The sequence below is a fragment of the Mus musculus genome, chromosome 8 (genome assembly GCF_000001635.26).
Source record: "Mus musculus strain C57BL/6J chromosome 8, GRCm38.p6 C57BL/6J".
In the NCBI taxonomy this organism is placed as follows: Eukaryota; Metazoa; Chordata; class Mammalia; order Rodentia; family Muridae; genus Mus; species Mus musculus.
In genome coordinates, this window is record NC_000074.6 from 45,745,175 (window position 1) to 45,760,926 (window position 15,752).

Genomic DNA, 15,752 nt, shown 5'->3' on the forward strand with positions numbered 1-15,752 from the left:
ATATGTGAAAATTAATGTTTGGTATATGTTCTAGTTGTAGATTGAGTCCCTCAGATGTAGATATTTAACAAATGTCAGCCTGTTGAAATTCAAACAGTGCTCAGACCTCTCATTACTACATTTCAGGTACTCTGTTTTAGAACTGAGATAATGTCGACCATGCATGTGGTTCTGGGCTGAGTATGTTTACGGGCGGTTTGGTTTGCTTCACACTCGAGTTAATTTCAACATTGTTTTTCTTTCAGGGCGTGAGTCTCAGTCTCCAGATTCAGGTACAGAAAAATATTGTGAACAGCTATTGTGCTTTGTTTCAAGGACATTTTTTTTCTTTTTCCATATCCATAGCCACATCACTGAATTTATGTTAAATTCAAATTTCATACGCTGTTCCACATAACAAATTATAATTCTATCAAGACCGTTTTGGTTTTAGAAAAACAAATCCATTTTCTAACACACCAAAGAAAGAAAGAAAAAAAAACAAAACAAATTCAAGCGAACGTAGATATTTCTGTGTTCGATTTGTTTTCCCTTAATAAAAGCTTGGAGATCTTACAATGATCGGAATCCAGAGACACTGAACGGAGATGCCACATATTCCTCTCTTGCAGCAAAAGGTTTTAGAAGCGTTCGGCCAAACCTGCAAGACAAAAGATCACCGACCCAGGTAATACAGCTCGGTGCATGCCGAGTGTGTAGCTCCTAGACCTCTGTTTTCTCATCCTCCTGGAAATCTCATTCCTAGTGTCCTAGCTAAAATGCTTCTGCCTTCTCTACTTGCTTTGCCTGTCATGATAACGTGAATACAGGGCTTGAATTTTAAGCTTAAAACAGGTAGGATTTTGTTCCTGTTGTTTTAGTCTTTATTCTCTGGTCAAGCTTATGAAAGTAGGCCAGCTTCTACTGTCATCTTTAAGGTAAAGTATAATTATTAAAACCCTGGCAGCTGTTCATTTGGATCTCAGAGTATGAGAGTCAGTGTGACATTATATGTTGGATGAATATGAGACAAATAGTGAGCTTTTGAGATGTTAGTAAAACTGTACATGCAAACATGTGTCTATATGACCTTTAGGTCTAAAAATAGGACAAGATAACATACACTCAATTTTAGCATAGTTTCTAGAATTTTGAATGGGAGCAATGTCTTTGTAATGTATTCTCAACTGAAACATCTTTTCCAAGCTGTGAGAAAATATTAAGATACAAACTATTCTTATAGTATGGACAGTGACCATTCAGTCTAGACTGCTCAGGGCAGAGTATATATGGATTTCTTCAGGGCAGGTTTGACAATGTGCCTCTCATGACTAACTTGGACTTTCTTTCTATTTTCCCTTTTTATATCATTTCTCTTTCTGAACACTTTTGGCCATGTAGGCACCCCCTCCACCAGCCAGAAAGGAGAGCTTTGACAGTCAGTCCTTGATAAACAATCAGTCAAAGGGCGACATTTTAAACTCATTAGTAACTAACATACAAACTCCATCTTGTACAGAGGACTTTACTAACCTTAAACCTCTCCACGGAACGATGCATTCTAGTGAAGATTCTAAGCAGACAGTAGTGTATTCTGAGGAGTCCAGCACAACTGTGTCGTACACCCAGAAAATCACTAACCCACTACCAGCAGCCTCCAGCTCCAGTCCGGCCCAATTGGGAGACATCAACACCCCATTTCTACAAGAAGACTATACACAAGATTCTCAAACTCGAAGAATCTCTACCTTGAAACTAACCCCTAACCAGGACCTAGGAAGTAGTTTCCCCTTTAACACACCACAGTTTCCACAACCCACTGACGTTCCATCATTTCTGAAAAGGTCTTGCTCACCGATCCCAAACCCAGACACACACACAGCATCCCTTTCCATTCAGATACATGATCTTGAAAGCCACAAACAGTTTCCCGAGGTTCCTCCAGAGTCTGCAGAGATGCCTCTTCAGCAAGATAGACAAACGTCTTCAGATGCCACGACCTGTCAGTCCCCAGCGGTACATTATACTTGCCAATCTCTGCTTCTGTGTGTATCACAGAGATGCTAACTCTTGAGTTTGAGCTTTGTATTAAACCTAATGCTTTATTAGCTTCTATGCAGGAAGGGAAAGGAGAAAGAAACTATTTCAGAACCTTACTGACTAAACTCAACAATTTCTTTGCATCTATTTATTTGCACACAAATTATTCTACAAAAAGTATGTTTAAAAAGTCTCCTCTTTCTAAGTTTTTTTAAATTATTTATAGATGTGTTGTTTCTTAAGACACTGTCAACCACATCCATCTATAAAGTACCTCCAGGTACTGAAGGCCTATTTTTTGTTAGATCTTTGGGAGCCAGGTTAACCTTACTTAAATGTACATCTCTTAAGAAAAATCTTAATTATAGTACTCTTTATTTTAAATTCAAGCAGTACTTATTCTTTCGTAAACTGACACATCCTCACTAAAATTTGATCAGTTGGTCAATTCAGAAAGCACACTAACCAAATTTTATTACCTAGACTTTTAGGAGGTCGTTATTTTCTACCTACGTAGAATTCTATTATAGCACCATTGTTGTTACGTTTACCATTTCTATCGGACAGAAAGCCATCTTCCCCCAGCTTCTCTACCAAGTGAAAAGGCATTGGCCACAACAGCTTTAAAGATGAGCTGTAGAGTCTTCTCCAGGCTTGGTTCATTGTTGGCTAGCTGACATAGCTTCCATAGTAACCTCTCTGTGGGCTTGAAATTGAATTGACAATGGTAACTAATCCTTCCTTCATAGGATGTGGCAGGGGAAGAGACTTAGAACTTTGGTGGCAGCTATAATATAATTGGTAGCTGCCACTAAGAGAGGGATCCTGGCAGCAGCTGTGACAGGACCGAGGACAGTGCTTCCCTACGTAGGTTCTCGGCATCTGAGTCATTGGAGATCACACAAACATCTTTGGTGCGACAGATTTTCAAGCTGTAGAAAACCTTTAACTGATAAAGTGGCTTACACCAAGGTTCCCCTCACCTACCCACAGTGCAGAAATCTTTAACGTGGGTAATTAAAAACATAAGTAGGGGGTTTACAGATCTCTTGCAATATTCCCTCCACTTCATTTCATGAAACTCGTTCTGTAGCACAACTGTAAATATCTCATTTTCTACATATACCAGGCTGGCCTTGAACTCACCATCCTCCTGTGTCTGCCTTCTGAGTGCTGGGATTATAAGGCATATGACGCCATGCTCAGCCTGAGAGCCCAAACAAAACTTTTAAAAACTTGTGATGATTACAATAATAGCAACTAATGAGTAGAAGGTTTAATTATATGCTGCCATGATGCTAACACATTTATGTTACTCTTTTCACTGTCACAAGCAGTACTATTACTGCCTGCAGTTTACAGATGAGGCAACTGAGGTACCGAAGCAAAGCGTCTGTAGCATCAGCTATGTAGGAAGCAAAGCAGCCTGGGCACTCCCTGATGACTCGGAGGGAGTGAGCCTGGTACCCAGAAACGGAAGATAAGTCTAGTTGGAACTCAGGAGCCCAGGAAGGTCTAAAGGAGCAAAATCCATCTGATTCTCGAATGTAGGATTGCTGTAGTGCTAACAGCTGCCTTCTCTGGGACCCATGACATGTCGCTCCAGCAAGCAGGAGAGAAGTCACAGGAGCATTCCCAACTACTTGATCTGCCCAACCTAATTTGGTTCTTCAGAATGATCTTCTAATGTTTCGAAACATAGCTTCAATACTTTCCATTCCAAAGATTTTGTCAGTATCCAGACTGGCTCAGAAAGAGTGGGGGGATCATTAAAGAAGCCCCACAATATTAACCTGATTTCAAAGTTAGGATTTAAGACCTCATCATTTTTATTCATTCACTAAATATTTCCTGATTTCTTAATATGTTAATGTTCTCAAAGCTCGGTCATCATCTTTTGATGCTTGCTGTCTGCTGTGCAATTTTTAAGTAATAAAACAAGCAAAATTTCATGCGTGAAAGACTGTAGAAATGACGCCATGTTAAATGGTGATGGGAAGATCATATGCCACATTAAATGGGATAGTCAAATAGACCCCACCCAAAAGGTAGAACAACTTGGAGGAGTGAAGGCATGTTCTGGGCTACGCGGTGAGGCTGGAGTTGCACAACCTTAACTCAGAGGTAACAAAAGGCAGAAGCCCTTGTAAAGGAAAGCAATGCTTAGGCTTACTAAAAAACAGGACTCCTTAGGAGATTTGGAGGCTACCACTAGAATGATTCGGCTAACATTTTAACCAAATCATTCCAGCATCTCAATTGGGATAAAGGAGGAAGGCAGGCGAGCAAGCTAGGAGGCTGCTGTAGTAACTCAGACCAGGAAAAAAAAAAAAAAAAGAAAGAAAGAAAGAAAGAAAAGGAAAAGGAAAAGGAAAAGGAAAAGGAAAAGGAAAAGGAAAAGGAAAAGGAAAAGGAAAGGGAAGGGAAAGGAAAGGAAAGGAAAGGAAAGGAAAGGAAAGGAAAGGAAAGGAAAGGAAAGGAAAGGAAAGGAAAAGAAAGGAAAAGAAAGGAAAAGAAAAAAGAAAATGGTGTTTCAAAACAGGGTGGAGGCATCAGACAGGGGAGGTGAGAAATCCAATGGTGGGACTTTTACTTTGAAAGCGGGACAGATATCAGAGAAAGAATAGACAAGCTTGAGAAGGGCTTATGCCCTTAACTGAGACCAAGTATTAGCACCAAACCATTGGTGTCAGGGAAGGCACATCTCTCGACATCGTGAGGAGTGGTGGGGTGTGGGATGAGAGGATTTGGGGCTCAGGGGAAAGGTCCTGGTTGGAGATTAACAACAAGGTTCAGTTTACAGAAGCCTTTTGTAGCCAATAGACAGTGAAATCAACATGGATGGAGAATGGAGGGAACCCAAGAATTGAGCTTGTACAAACCTTTACATTCAAAGAAAGAACCTGTCCAGCAGACTAGCACTGGTATCTCCAAAAAGGAGAAGAAAATCCAGGGAAATGTGCCATTCTAAAAGCCAAGTGAGGAAATCACGGGAGGAGAGGGAAGGCAACTTCAAATATTGTTGGTAGGAGAGTGAGTTGAAGGAAGAAAGCACACAGCAGAGTAGAAGTGAGGGGGAGATTTGTTAGAGAGGGCTAAGGACAGACAGGGAGGAGGCCAATTAGACTGCGGTTCTTTCAGGGTGTTATTATGTGCCTCACTGAACTTTAGTTTCTTCATCTATAATGTGGGGTTAATAACAAGATTCATCTTAGAGAGTCTCTCAGCAGGTATGATAATATATATAGGGAATTTGGCATACCACCTTCTACATAGTCATTCCCCAACGTGCAGAAGCTGTTATTATTTCAAAATAATATTTCCCAAACCATGCAGCAGTTTGGAAAAGTAAATTGAGGTTATCAACAATATTTTTTCACAGATGAATGAAAATTTATTTCATCAGATTAATAGTGGGTTCTACTGTATTACGCTGTCAATATTATTGTCAAAAGGTGGCATTTTCTTGTGCTTTTTATCTTAATTTTGCCAAGAATGTATGACATCTACCCTTTTCACAGTATCTTTGGAATTCATATATGTGGCAAACATGTATGTGTGTGTGTATGTTGGTATGTGTCAAGTGTCTTTTTGGGTTATTCTCCTCTTTATTTATTCAGACACATTCTCTTACTGAGCCAGGAGCTATACAGCTGTGGTTAGTCTAGCTACCACTTTCCCACAGAGGTCCCTATCTTTATCTCCTCAGTGCTGGGCTTTCCAGAAAATCCCAACTCTGGTCTTTGTATAGCAAGCACTTTATGAATTGTGTCATCTCCCTCCGGCCTTTCTTCATAAATTTTAAGTGTTCCATATACAACGATTAACTCTAGACATAATGTCATATAGAAAATCCTAGAATCTGTTTGTCTTGCCTAAATGAAGCTCTACACCCTAGATAGCAGATCAGCCCCCTCTCTCAGCTCCCTCTTGGCCAGCCCCTAGCTACCAACTTTCCTGTATGCTTCTATTTCCACTACTTCAGATGCCTCCTGTAAGTGGAATCACAAGGTATTTCTTCTATGACTGGCTGATTTCACTTACATAATATCCTCTGGGTTATCCATTTCAAACTACATGGATACAAAACTGTCTTCTTTTTATAAAAGACTAAAGGATAGCTCATTGTGTTATAAATCATATTTTCTTTGTCTATTCTTCCACTAACGGGCATTTAATTTTCATGTGTTCCCTACCATGGGATACTTCATTTTTAAATTTCATTTTCTGTTTAATGGTCTTTCACAATGGTTTTTACATTCCAAATTCTGGAAGGAAGACATAATAAATGTCAAGGGCTATAAGCTACACTCTATGAATCGTGTGTGTGTGTGTGTGTGTGTGTGTGTGTGTGTGTGTGTGTCTAGTCTCCCATGAAACAAAAATATTCTAAGAAATAAAAAGACAATTTCCATATTTTAGGAGTTCCATTTACATATATGTTAAAGTCTGAAAATTAGTGCCAAAAGAAGATTGTACGCTACTGTTAGAGCTATTCCCCGTATCTGACAAGTTGGACAGATGGTAACAGCTCCTACAGTTTATGTGTAAAAAGACCACAAATGAAGTATGTTGCCCTTCTGTGTGAAAAACTTTCCTACTGCTAAAAATTGTCATTTTCTTCATGTTGAATGGATACAAATGTAAGCCAAATGCTTAGGAAGGATGACAGACAGACACACTGAAACTGCCCATGGCATTCGTAAGTGCCGTGCCCTTTGCTACTGAAGGATAAACTTGTCCCTTCCATTGTGGGGTAACAAAGCCAATCATGAGTCAGTGTCACTCCTACAGCTGCTACTGCACAGATGGTGAAAATTCAAGGGTGAATCTCTATCGGTGTTGTGCAGAAGAGAGAGAAAAACTTTTATTTTTGCTCCATGAGATTAATATGTAAATATTAAGGAAGGCAGAGCGTGGTGGCTAGTTTTATGTCAACTTGGGAAGAGGAAACCTCAATGGAGAAAATGTCCCCCCCCCCCACACACACACACCAGATTGGCTTGTAGTCAGGCCTGTGTTGCGTTCTCTTGACTGATGATGGATGCAGGATGCATAGCTCACTGTGGGTGGTACCACCCCTGAGTTGCTATAAGAAAGCAAACGAAGCAAGCCAGAACGAGCAATCCAGTAGGTGGCACTCTTCCATGGCCTCTGCATCAGCTCCTGCCTCCAGATTCGAGTCTGGAATCCTTGCCCTGACATCTCTGGAGGAGAGCCTATATATATATATGTTGTAAGATGAAATAAACCTATCTTCCCTGAGTTGCTTTAGGTTGTGGCGGTTTATCACAGAAATGGAAACCCTAACTAAAGCACAGTGTAATGCGTAAATGTCAGCTGCATTCGATGATAGAATGCAGAACTTCAGAGCTCACTTTCTGTATCACCCCCACCTCTGCCTACCCAGACCACTGATGTCTTTCATTGTAAGACCAGTCAGGATCCTGTAATGTCTTTGTAGGTTTGTTATGCTTGTAGTTGAACAAGTCTTTGGCAAACTTCCAGGTGTGTGTGTGTGTGTGTGTGTGTGTGTGTGTGTGTGTATTAAAATAATTGAATATTGCCACATGGTAGAAGAGAACAGAATTAATTTAAAAGTAGCATAAGATCCCCTCTATTCCATCTCCTACCATATGGGCAGCCCTTTCCTGATACACACATTCTACTCTGATGGGGGCTCCATTAGATTATAAGGCAGCAATTTAGTGCTTGAGGAACTCTGAGATCTAATTATTAGAAGTACTTCCTATATGGAACCATAATCTTCCTTCTTTCAATTCTACATATTTATCCCAGGGAACAAAAGATGTGACCTTTTCTTCTTCCTCTCTATGACAACTTTCACATAACCGTTTCCTTCCCTTCCCTGGTCTTGGCTCTGTGAAAAGCATTACTGTGCCTTCTAAGCACTCCCTTTTCAAATCACGATGCTTTTGAACAGCTGTGACGGCACTCTAGACACCCTGACCTGTATTTCCTTCTCAACAGCTCACTCTTCCCAAACTGCAAAAGATAAGTTGTGTTAATGCTTGTAGCTGACATATGGGGAGACCAAGGCCAAGGGAACTTAGACAGCTTGCCCAAGTCACTGCAGAGTGACAGCTGGTAGGTTTTCCTGCCTCTGCTTACTTTCAGTATTAATCCTGCACTCATCTTTGGCAGTGTTCTTAGAATATGACAGCTTCTTAGATGTAAAAATCACACCACAGTTCCTGCTATTTAATACCCACTAGATTTGAACCTCCTGGATACCTTTCTGCTGTACTGCTATCCCACCACTGAGCCACCCTCTAGCCAGCCTCCTTGTTAATTCGCCATAGAGCCTCATCCTTCATTTTCTTACCTTTGGCAACCATCAGATCTCCTAGCGTTCTAGATTGGATTCATTTGCACCAAGGGGCTCAACCTTATTTGCAATAATTTAAGGCATTAGATATGTCACAGCTTAGAATGTCCCTTCCTTAGTGAAGAGCTGCAAGCTGGTGTCTAGTTCCTCCCTCCATAGCTAAGGAAAGTGGATGGCAACTTAGACTCAACGTGAGTGGCTATTGAGCAATATTTGAATGCATTCACTTTACATAGTCTAAAAGTAAGGAAACAGAAACCGATTAAACTGATCTTTCTACAGTCATCTACCTGTCACTAAATATGGCAGGTAGTGGAAAAACCATTCTTGTTTGAAGAGAAGTTTTCCTACTACAGGCTAATCCGGGACAGGAAAATATGTCCCTCTTTTACACGTTTTGGTTCTTTGTTCATGCTTTGCACTGGGGATATCTGTAAGAGGTGATGTGGTACAGCTGTTTACTCCAAGATGATGACCTTCTATCACGGAGCAAAACCTCTCAAGGTGGAAGGGATGAAAAGCAACAGGATATTTAGGACAGTATTTACAGGCAAGTGAGACAACAGAATATTCCGAGGGGAGGTAAAGCTTTCTATCCTGCAGGGGAACGTCATTAAGACAGGACATAAAGCACTCACAATAGCTTCATGAAGTACCTAAACCTAGCCAGTTTCACTAGCCCCTTCCTGCTCCCAACCAAGATTATAAAACAGCAATGACTACTGAGTCACTCTCAAACAAGCCAAGTGGCCTACAAGAGTCTCAGGCAAGCTGGGCCACCTGGAAGATACAAAAGCCAGCCACGCTGCCTGGAAAGGGCTCAGCCCAACAGACATTGTCCAAACCTATTGTGAGCTGCACGCAGGCCATGCAGTAAGGAAAACGCTTCCACTTCTCGGGTCCACTCATTAAGTTGGATGCTCGTCTTCATTTCTGACATCAGAGGTGTAGCAGATGCCAAGAAACTCTTTTGTTAGGCGTCTTTGTCTCCTTACATGGTTAGTCCATTCCTGGTTGTTCCAACTCTTGAGTTATACACAGCTTTGGGGTTCTTAAACCTATTCTTCCCCCTTCAGTTTCTTTCTCCTTTCTTAAGACTCAATGCCAACAGTAGCTTTAACTAACCCATTCTAACCATGGTCAGTGGCTGCTTTTTCTTTCCATTTATTTACACACATCAGTACCATGGCTAACTCTGCTAGCATATTTAAAACTTCCACTGCCTTGGACAGACTTGGTGAGTAGAAAGTGAACAGGAATTCTTGTTTCCACACTATTGTTTATAGCTTGATCAATTTAAACATTAAGTGAGGGGGGATAATAGGTTTATATTAGGGAACCATTTTGATAGTCAGGAAGCAATAGGAAGAACCAGGCTCCAAAGTTCTTTTTGAGAGACAAACTAATTCTACCCGAGCATCTGACAACTTGATATCATTGCGGTGTCATTAGGACAAAACCTGAACACTTTTGGGCTGACCGTTTCTACTGCAATAATATTGGAGCAAGGGCCTTTGTTCAAACTGCACTGGATCCATGTTCTTCACACACAGTGTGTTTGACACCTAATCCATCTGACTGTATTTCCTTAGAGTGTTTGCACATAAAGCCAATGTTTCACCTTCTCTGCCACCGTGTAGAACAGATATTTTTATATACTTGAATGATTTACATCTCCCCTCATTATTCTTTTCCCTCAACCTCAGCTTGAACACCAGCACTTACTTGCCAATATACTGCAGGTAAATGCCTCACAGACACCCAGGCAAGGCACAGCCGAGGCCTCTTCTTCACGCCTGTCTGTGGGTACTTTAACCAGCCCACTTTTCCATGGGGCAGTGGCTCTGGCCCACTGCCACCACCTGATGATCTGGGGTCTGTCAGCTTGTTTATGCAAACATCCTTTCCTAGCTCCTAACAGCCTTATGCACAGCCATGCCACAGGCTCTCTCAGGTTATACTCTTCCCTGAGTGAGCATTCCTCCCAGTCTGAGAGTGAGTCCTCCACAGCCATTCTGGTTGAACTACAGCTGGGACACTTTGACACCACTGGCTGCTCTGAGACACCCTCCCCAACCTGGGGTCAGAGATCTGCTGTGACAGATGGCATCACCTTAGCAACCCCTGCTGCCACCCCTGTAATTACTCTTCCTTCCTTTGCCTCCACCATGTTGTGAGGACCGCACTCGTTGGCTATCCGGTGTTGTAGCCGACCATTCTTATTTGCATAGGTGTTGATTAGCAAACCAACTGTACGCCATCTGTTAGCGAAAGCTATTGGTGTCATCCTCATTAAACACGCTCGGTGCTAAAATGTTTACTGATCGCCCCTTCTTGCATTTCGGTGCTATTTATGGTAACTCTAGAATGCCTGGCTTCTGAGTTACTGTTTCTCTGGGGCTCGTATGCTATAAACTGGTTTATTTATAAGGCACTTTGTCAGAAACGTAAATAAGTAGACTGCGATCATTTGCTAGGCTTAAATTATAGAGAAAGTCCAAACTGTTTCAGATATTGTAGCTTACTGTTAGTGCCTAGAACATGATGCTCCCCTGTGTGACTTGCGTCGCTGTGTCCTGGTTTAATACTTGATGTACTGTCTTTCTCCCATGAGTGATTCTGACTGCAGAGCACTAATTGTACTTACTGTTCTCTGGACGGCAGCCACCTGTGATGAACACTACCGTCATATAGGAGTGAACAATGTAAACAATCTTAGTCCATCTTACAGAAATGGAGCCTGTGGTTGGTTTGTAATATTTCTCCTGAGCCATCCCAGTTTCAAAATTTTTGAAAACATTCTCACGTCAACATGTTTTCTTTCATTTATACAACATATAAATAGTTCTCGTGTGCATGATATCATTGAAATACATCTGTAACTTCGCTCAGTGATCACTAATCAGCGATCACTAAAATCATAGCTAAAATGATGCAAATTTTTATTTTTTTATATTTATTTATTTGTTTGTTTGTTTGTTTGTTTGTTTATTTTGGTTTTTCAAGACAGGGTTTCTCTGTATAACCCTGGCTGTCCTGGAACTCACTTTGTAGACCAGGCTGGCCTCGAACTCAGAAATCCGCCTGCCTCTGCCTCCCGAGTGCTGGGATTAAAGGCATGCACTACCACGCCCAGCTCAAATTTTTATTATGCAGATTCTGTCACTGATGGTAAAGAGACCATGAACTTTCAGTGAAGGATGTTCAGCTTTGAGCAGAGTCTCTGAAATTGCTAGCATAGGTTCTGTCACAGGGAAGACGTATCTCTACCACATAGTTGCTGTACACTGTCAAGACATAAAACTTTAACTTCCATGCACAGAGAAATGCCACAAGCCATATTTTTTAACTTCTACCACTACAGAAAAGAGGGAAAAAAACCTAGTTTCAGTTGTTTGGAGTGACTTGGTATTCATCAAGTGGCTGGATTGTTTTTTCTGGAAATAACTAGACTAAACCAACCCCTACCCACAGATAACCTGCCACTAGCCTCAGGTATTCAGTGGATATGGGTTCTTCCCTGTCCTACTGTGTTAGGGAAAAAAAAAAGTTGGATATTCCTAATGAAAATACCCAAATTCTAAAAATTTTGAAAATTTGAGACATTTTAAGCATTGATGTGACATTGTAAGTTTAAAATTCCACACTTGACTTCATGTGATAAATTATAAAAAAAAATTGGCAGCACAGGCTGCTCTTGCAGAGGACCTACATTCAATTCCCAGAGCCCACCTGACAGCTCTATAATAGAATCTGATGCCCTCTTTTGGCGTGCAGACATGCATGCAGACAAAGTGCCCACCCATGTACATAACATACATGGATTGAACAAACAAACAAACAAAACAACAAAAACATCAGGTGCCCTGAAACTGATTTTTTATAAAATCGTATTTTAAAGTTTTATATAATTGTCTTCAGATTATGCATATAAATTAACTATAAAAATATATTAATTTTATATTTAGATTTTGGGTCCATGTCTAAGATATTTAATATGTATTTATGAATATCCCACATCCATATCTGAATGAAGCCTGAAATAGTTCTGCCCCTAAGCATCTGGATATCGGATACTCACCTGTACTAAAAACATTAGTTTTTTTTTTTTAATAGAAATTATTCTGTCTTTTTCATTCATTATTATAACAAATCAAAGTTGACTTAAACAAGGGGGCAAAAACATCTGTTTATTATTCAGCAGAGTCACATAAAGACTCTGAAGTACTGTGCATTATATTTGCTCAAATGTCCAGTTCAAGAAGTCCTTAATATATGGCTGGTTGTTGAGAGAGAGAGAGGAGAGAGAGAGAGAGAGAGGGAGAGAGAGAATCTTTTCTGATACCTTAAAGACATATTTAATGAGTACAATTCTTATAATTGAATAATTATGGATTTTAGGACACATGTGATATGACTTTTAAGTAAATTAGCTTTCTTTCAGAGCATTTGAAAACACGATAATCTTAAAGTTAGATCAGATAAATACCCACTCATCTGCTGCGGACCATACTTGTGTAACTGACATTTATTCTGCTATTTAAAAGAGTAGAAGAGTGTGTAAGTTGTGAGTCTCTATGTCTGTGCAGATGTGTGTTTGTATGTACATGTCTGTAATGTTGTGTTAACTAAATGCTCTTACTAATGTTTTATCTCATTTGCATGTGTTATCCGGTTTGTATAACACTCAGCGGTATGCTGTGCAAAGACAGTCCTGAGTTCAACCTGTATGAACTAAGCTGATTTAGCTCCGTCACAGCATGTACCCTCTGAATGTCTACTAGGTCATCAATCCCAAGTTGCATGTTTTAACAACTACATAAGGAGCACATGTGTGCCTGTCTCAACAAGAAGCTTCGGGTAGCATTAGAAATAGAAAGTAGTTAGATGTAAAACAAATAGCTCAATGTATGAAGATATGAGAATGCCAAGTGAAGTCAAAGTAGGGAGAAACCAGTGTTTTAACATCTTTACAATAGTCTTCCAGGTATGTGGCTGGGGAATAGGCCATTTCCTGACTCATTAGGCCAAACACTTGCCTTCTGTGTCAGTCACCTTGTTTTGGAAACTTTGATTCATTAGAGGACTGGGTCTGTGAGCCAGCCCCTCTCCTCCTGTCAGAGAGCATCCATTTCAAATCCACCATGCAGAAGGATGAGAGAGATGAGACTGCTTAAGACAGCGAGAGCTCAGTGCCCTGCCCATCCACTTGCCAGTGACCCACGTAGGTGGCACCCCTGTTGGCACTGCAGTGCGCCCACAGGCTAGCTGCTCTTGTTTCCCTAACCACTTCCCATGCCCTCTGATAATATAAAGAGTGAGAAAAAAAGGAAAGAACAGAGAAAACTGGGTGGGGGAGGTCTTTGGTCCCTCTGACACCAGTTTTCAAAAATAAATAAAAGCCCTGTAGTTGATTACTGTTCCCTTAGTTGGAAACTCTTGTCGTCATATAAAGGAGTGATATTCATGGGGAAGCATGTGATATAATGGGTTCTTTCTGCTTCTCTCAGAGCCAGATCACTATCAATGGCAACTCTGGTGGCGCCGTGAGTCCAGTGAGTTACTATCAGAGGCCATTCTCCCCTTCTGCATACTCCCTCCCAGCCTCGCTGAACTCCAGCATTATCATGCAGCACGGCAGGTCTCTTGGTAAGTACTGCGACCATGACTCTTCTGTGGCAGCTCTATATCGCAGGAGAAAAATACAAGGTGACATAGTGACACGGAACTACCTGACAATCCTCTGGTGACTCTATCTAGCTTGGGAAGAATTAGAACAGAAGGGGCTACGTTGTAGAAAAGAGGACCCTTGCTATTTGGAGATGATGGTTCCAGCCACAGTGAGCCTGAAGAAGGCTAGGTGATATTTAAGTGATGGAGAAGAAAGAACACGACAATACCTAGTGATCAAAGGGGAGCTTATGGGACCCAGAAAACATTAATGTAGCGTGTTTCTATTGAGGTGGCTTCTTCCTTTGTGAAAGAACTTTCCTTCTAAAATACTCTTCAGTTACACCTATGGAAAAATTGTTTAGCAGTTAAAATAGTGCAACAAGGTGACAGGCTATAGTCACACAGGAAAATCCTTTGGATCACAGTTGTAAACTATTCAAACTGATATTTCAAGGCCATCTGTCGTGACTGGGGAACTGGGAAGCAAAGGAGAGGAACTTAAGTACTACCTTCAGTGAGGATTCCACAATTTATATAGGTTCTTAATCCCTTGGATATTAAAAAGTAGGCAAAGCCATAGCCCTTGGTGCTGGGGAGATGGCTCAGTGGATAAGATCACTGTTGCTCTTCCAAAAGACCCAGCCTCAACTCCCAACACCCAGATGCTGGTCCATACCCATCTGTGATTCCAGTTTCAAGGGATCTGATACCCTCATGTAACCTATAAGGGCACCAAGCATACACATGGTATATATACATACACACCTTATGTAAAATAAAATATATAAATCTAATTTAAAATATTTGTTATAGTCTTCCTTCAATAATAATTATTTCCTAAATAATCATTAAGTGTGACTCTTTAACCCATTGCCCGTCTTAGTGAACACAGTTCATCCCATTCCACCAATTAAAATAAATGCTCAAGTATAAGTAGCCCTTGACTTTAGGCCTAACCAGTAAGTAGATTTAGACTTTAGGCCTAACCAGTAGCACATGTTCTTAAGTTACATAAACAATGGAAACACGAAAATTTGTTTCAAAACCTTAAGCCTATGATATTGTCAATCTTGTGAACTCTTTAGAGCCTCCTGGGAAAGTCCTGTGCTTGATAAAGACAGAAACATTTTTATGTAGCCAAATATATTCGCATAGCTTAATGGTAATAAAATAAGTATTTTGTAGTTACTAAAAATTTAATGTAAAAATTCCAAAATGAACCATTATGTGTTAAGTTGAAAAGGCTTCCATGATATTGAGAACCTAGAGAGTTTTCAGGGCAACATAGCAGAGGATGCTAAGGAAAATGTCTATACTTGAACCTCTCAAAAAGAGAGACGCCATCTTACAGCCACTGCAGGTCAGCAACAGAGAGAAAACTCTAGAACATAGAGCTGTACACCATTCTGTCCTTGATAGCAGACCCCCTTCCCTCTTCCCACACTGGCGCTTTTAATGGAAAGAGTGTGATATCACAAGTTTAGTAAAGAGTGCTCTATGTCGATTTCAAGCCCACTCATGGTAGAACTCAGCTTTCATGGTCAACAAAACCTCTATACGGTTTTAAACATCGTCTTGGGGCTCATTAAAGAAGAGTCTAAATATACTTGTGCCGTTTCTAACGCTACTCTTGGGAGCCATTTGTGAGGCTTGTAATGATCTCCTTTTAGAGTGTAAGAAAGAAGAGCTTGTTTGTGCCAAATTTCTCTCT

General features: G+C 40.7%; 1 protein-coding gene and 1 long non-coding RNA gene across 44 annotated transcripts in view; one reads left to right on the top strand and one right to left on the bottom strand.

Annotated features, from left to right (window-relative positions):
* Window positions 1–15,752, top strand: part of Sorbs2 (sorbin and SH3 domain containing 2) — a 320,119-nt gene that overhangs the window by 237,387 nt on the left and 66,980 nt on the right. For 20 of the 43 annotated variants that reach the window (XR_001778428.1, XM_030243429.1, XM_017312683.1 and 17 more), the window contains exons 3-6: window positions 246–272; window positions 543–667; window positions 1,381–1,995; window positions 13,879–14,017. Coding sequence is in view for 42 of the 43 variants with exons in the window: in XM_030243429.1 (XP_030099289.1) it covers window positions 246–272; window positions 543–667; window positions 1,381–1,995; window positions 13,879–14,017 (906 nt within the window). In the remaining variant the exon portion in view is untranslated. The remainder of the gene's footprint in view (window positions 1–245; window positions 273–542; window positions 668–1,380; window positions 1,996–13,878; window positions 14,018–15,752) is intronic. The other 23 variants (NM_001205219.1, NM_172752.4, XM_030243439.1 and 20 more) reach the window with 2 other exon arrangements.
* Window positions 1–15,752, bottom strand: part of Sorbs2os (sorbin and SH3 domain containing 2, opposite strand) — a 95,973-nt gene that overhangs the window by 21,850 nt on the left and 58,371 nt on the right. Inside the window, exon 2 of the long non-coding RNA NR_045739.1 lies at window positions 557–640. This is a non-coding gene — a long non-coding RNA (sorbin and SH3 domain containing 2, opposite strand). The remainder of the gene's footprint in view (window positions 1–556; window positions 641–15,752) is intronic.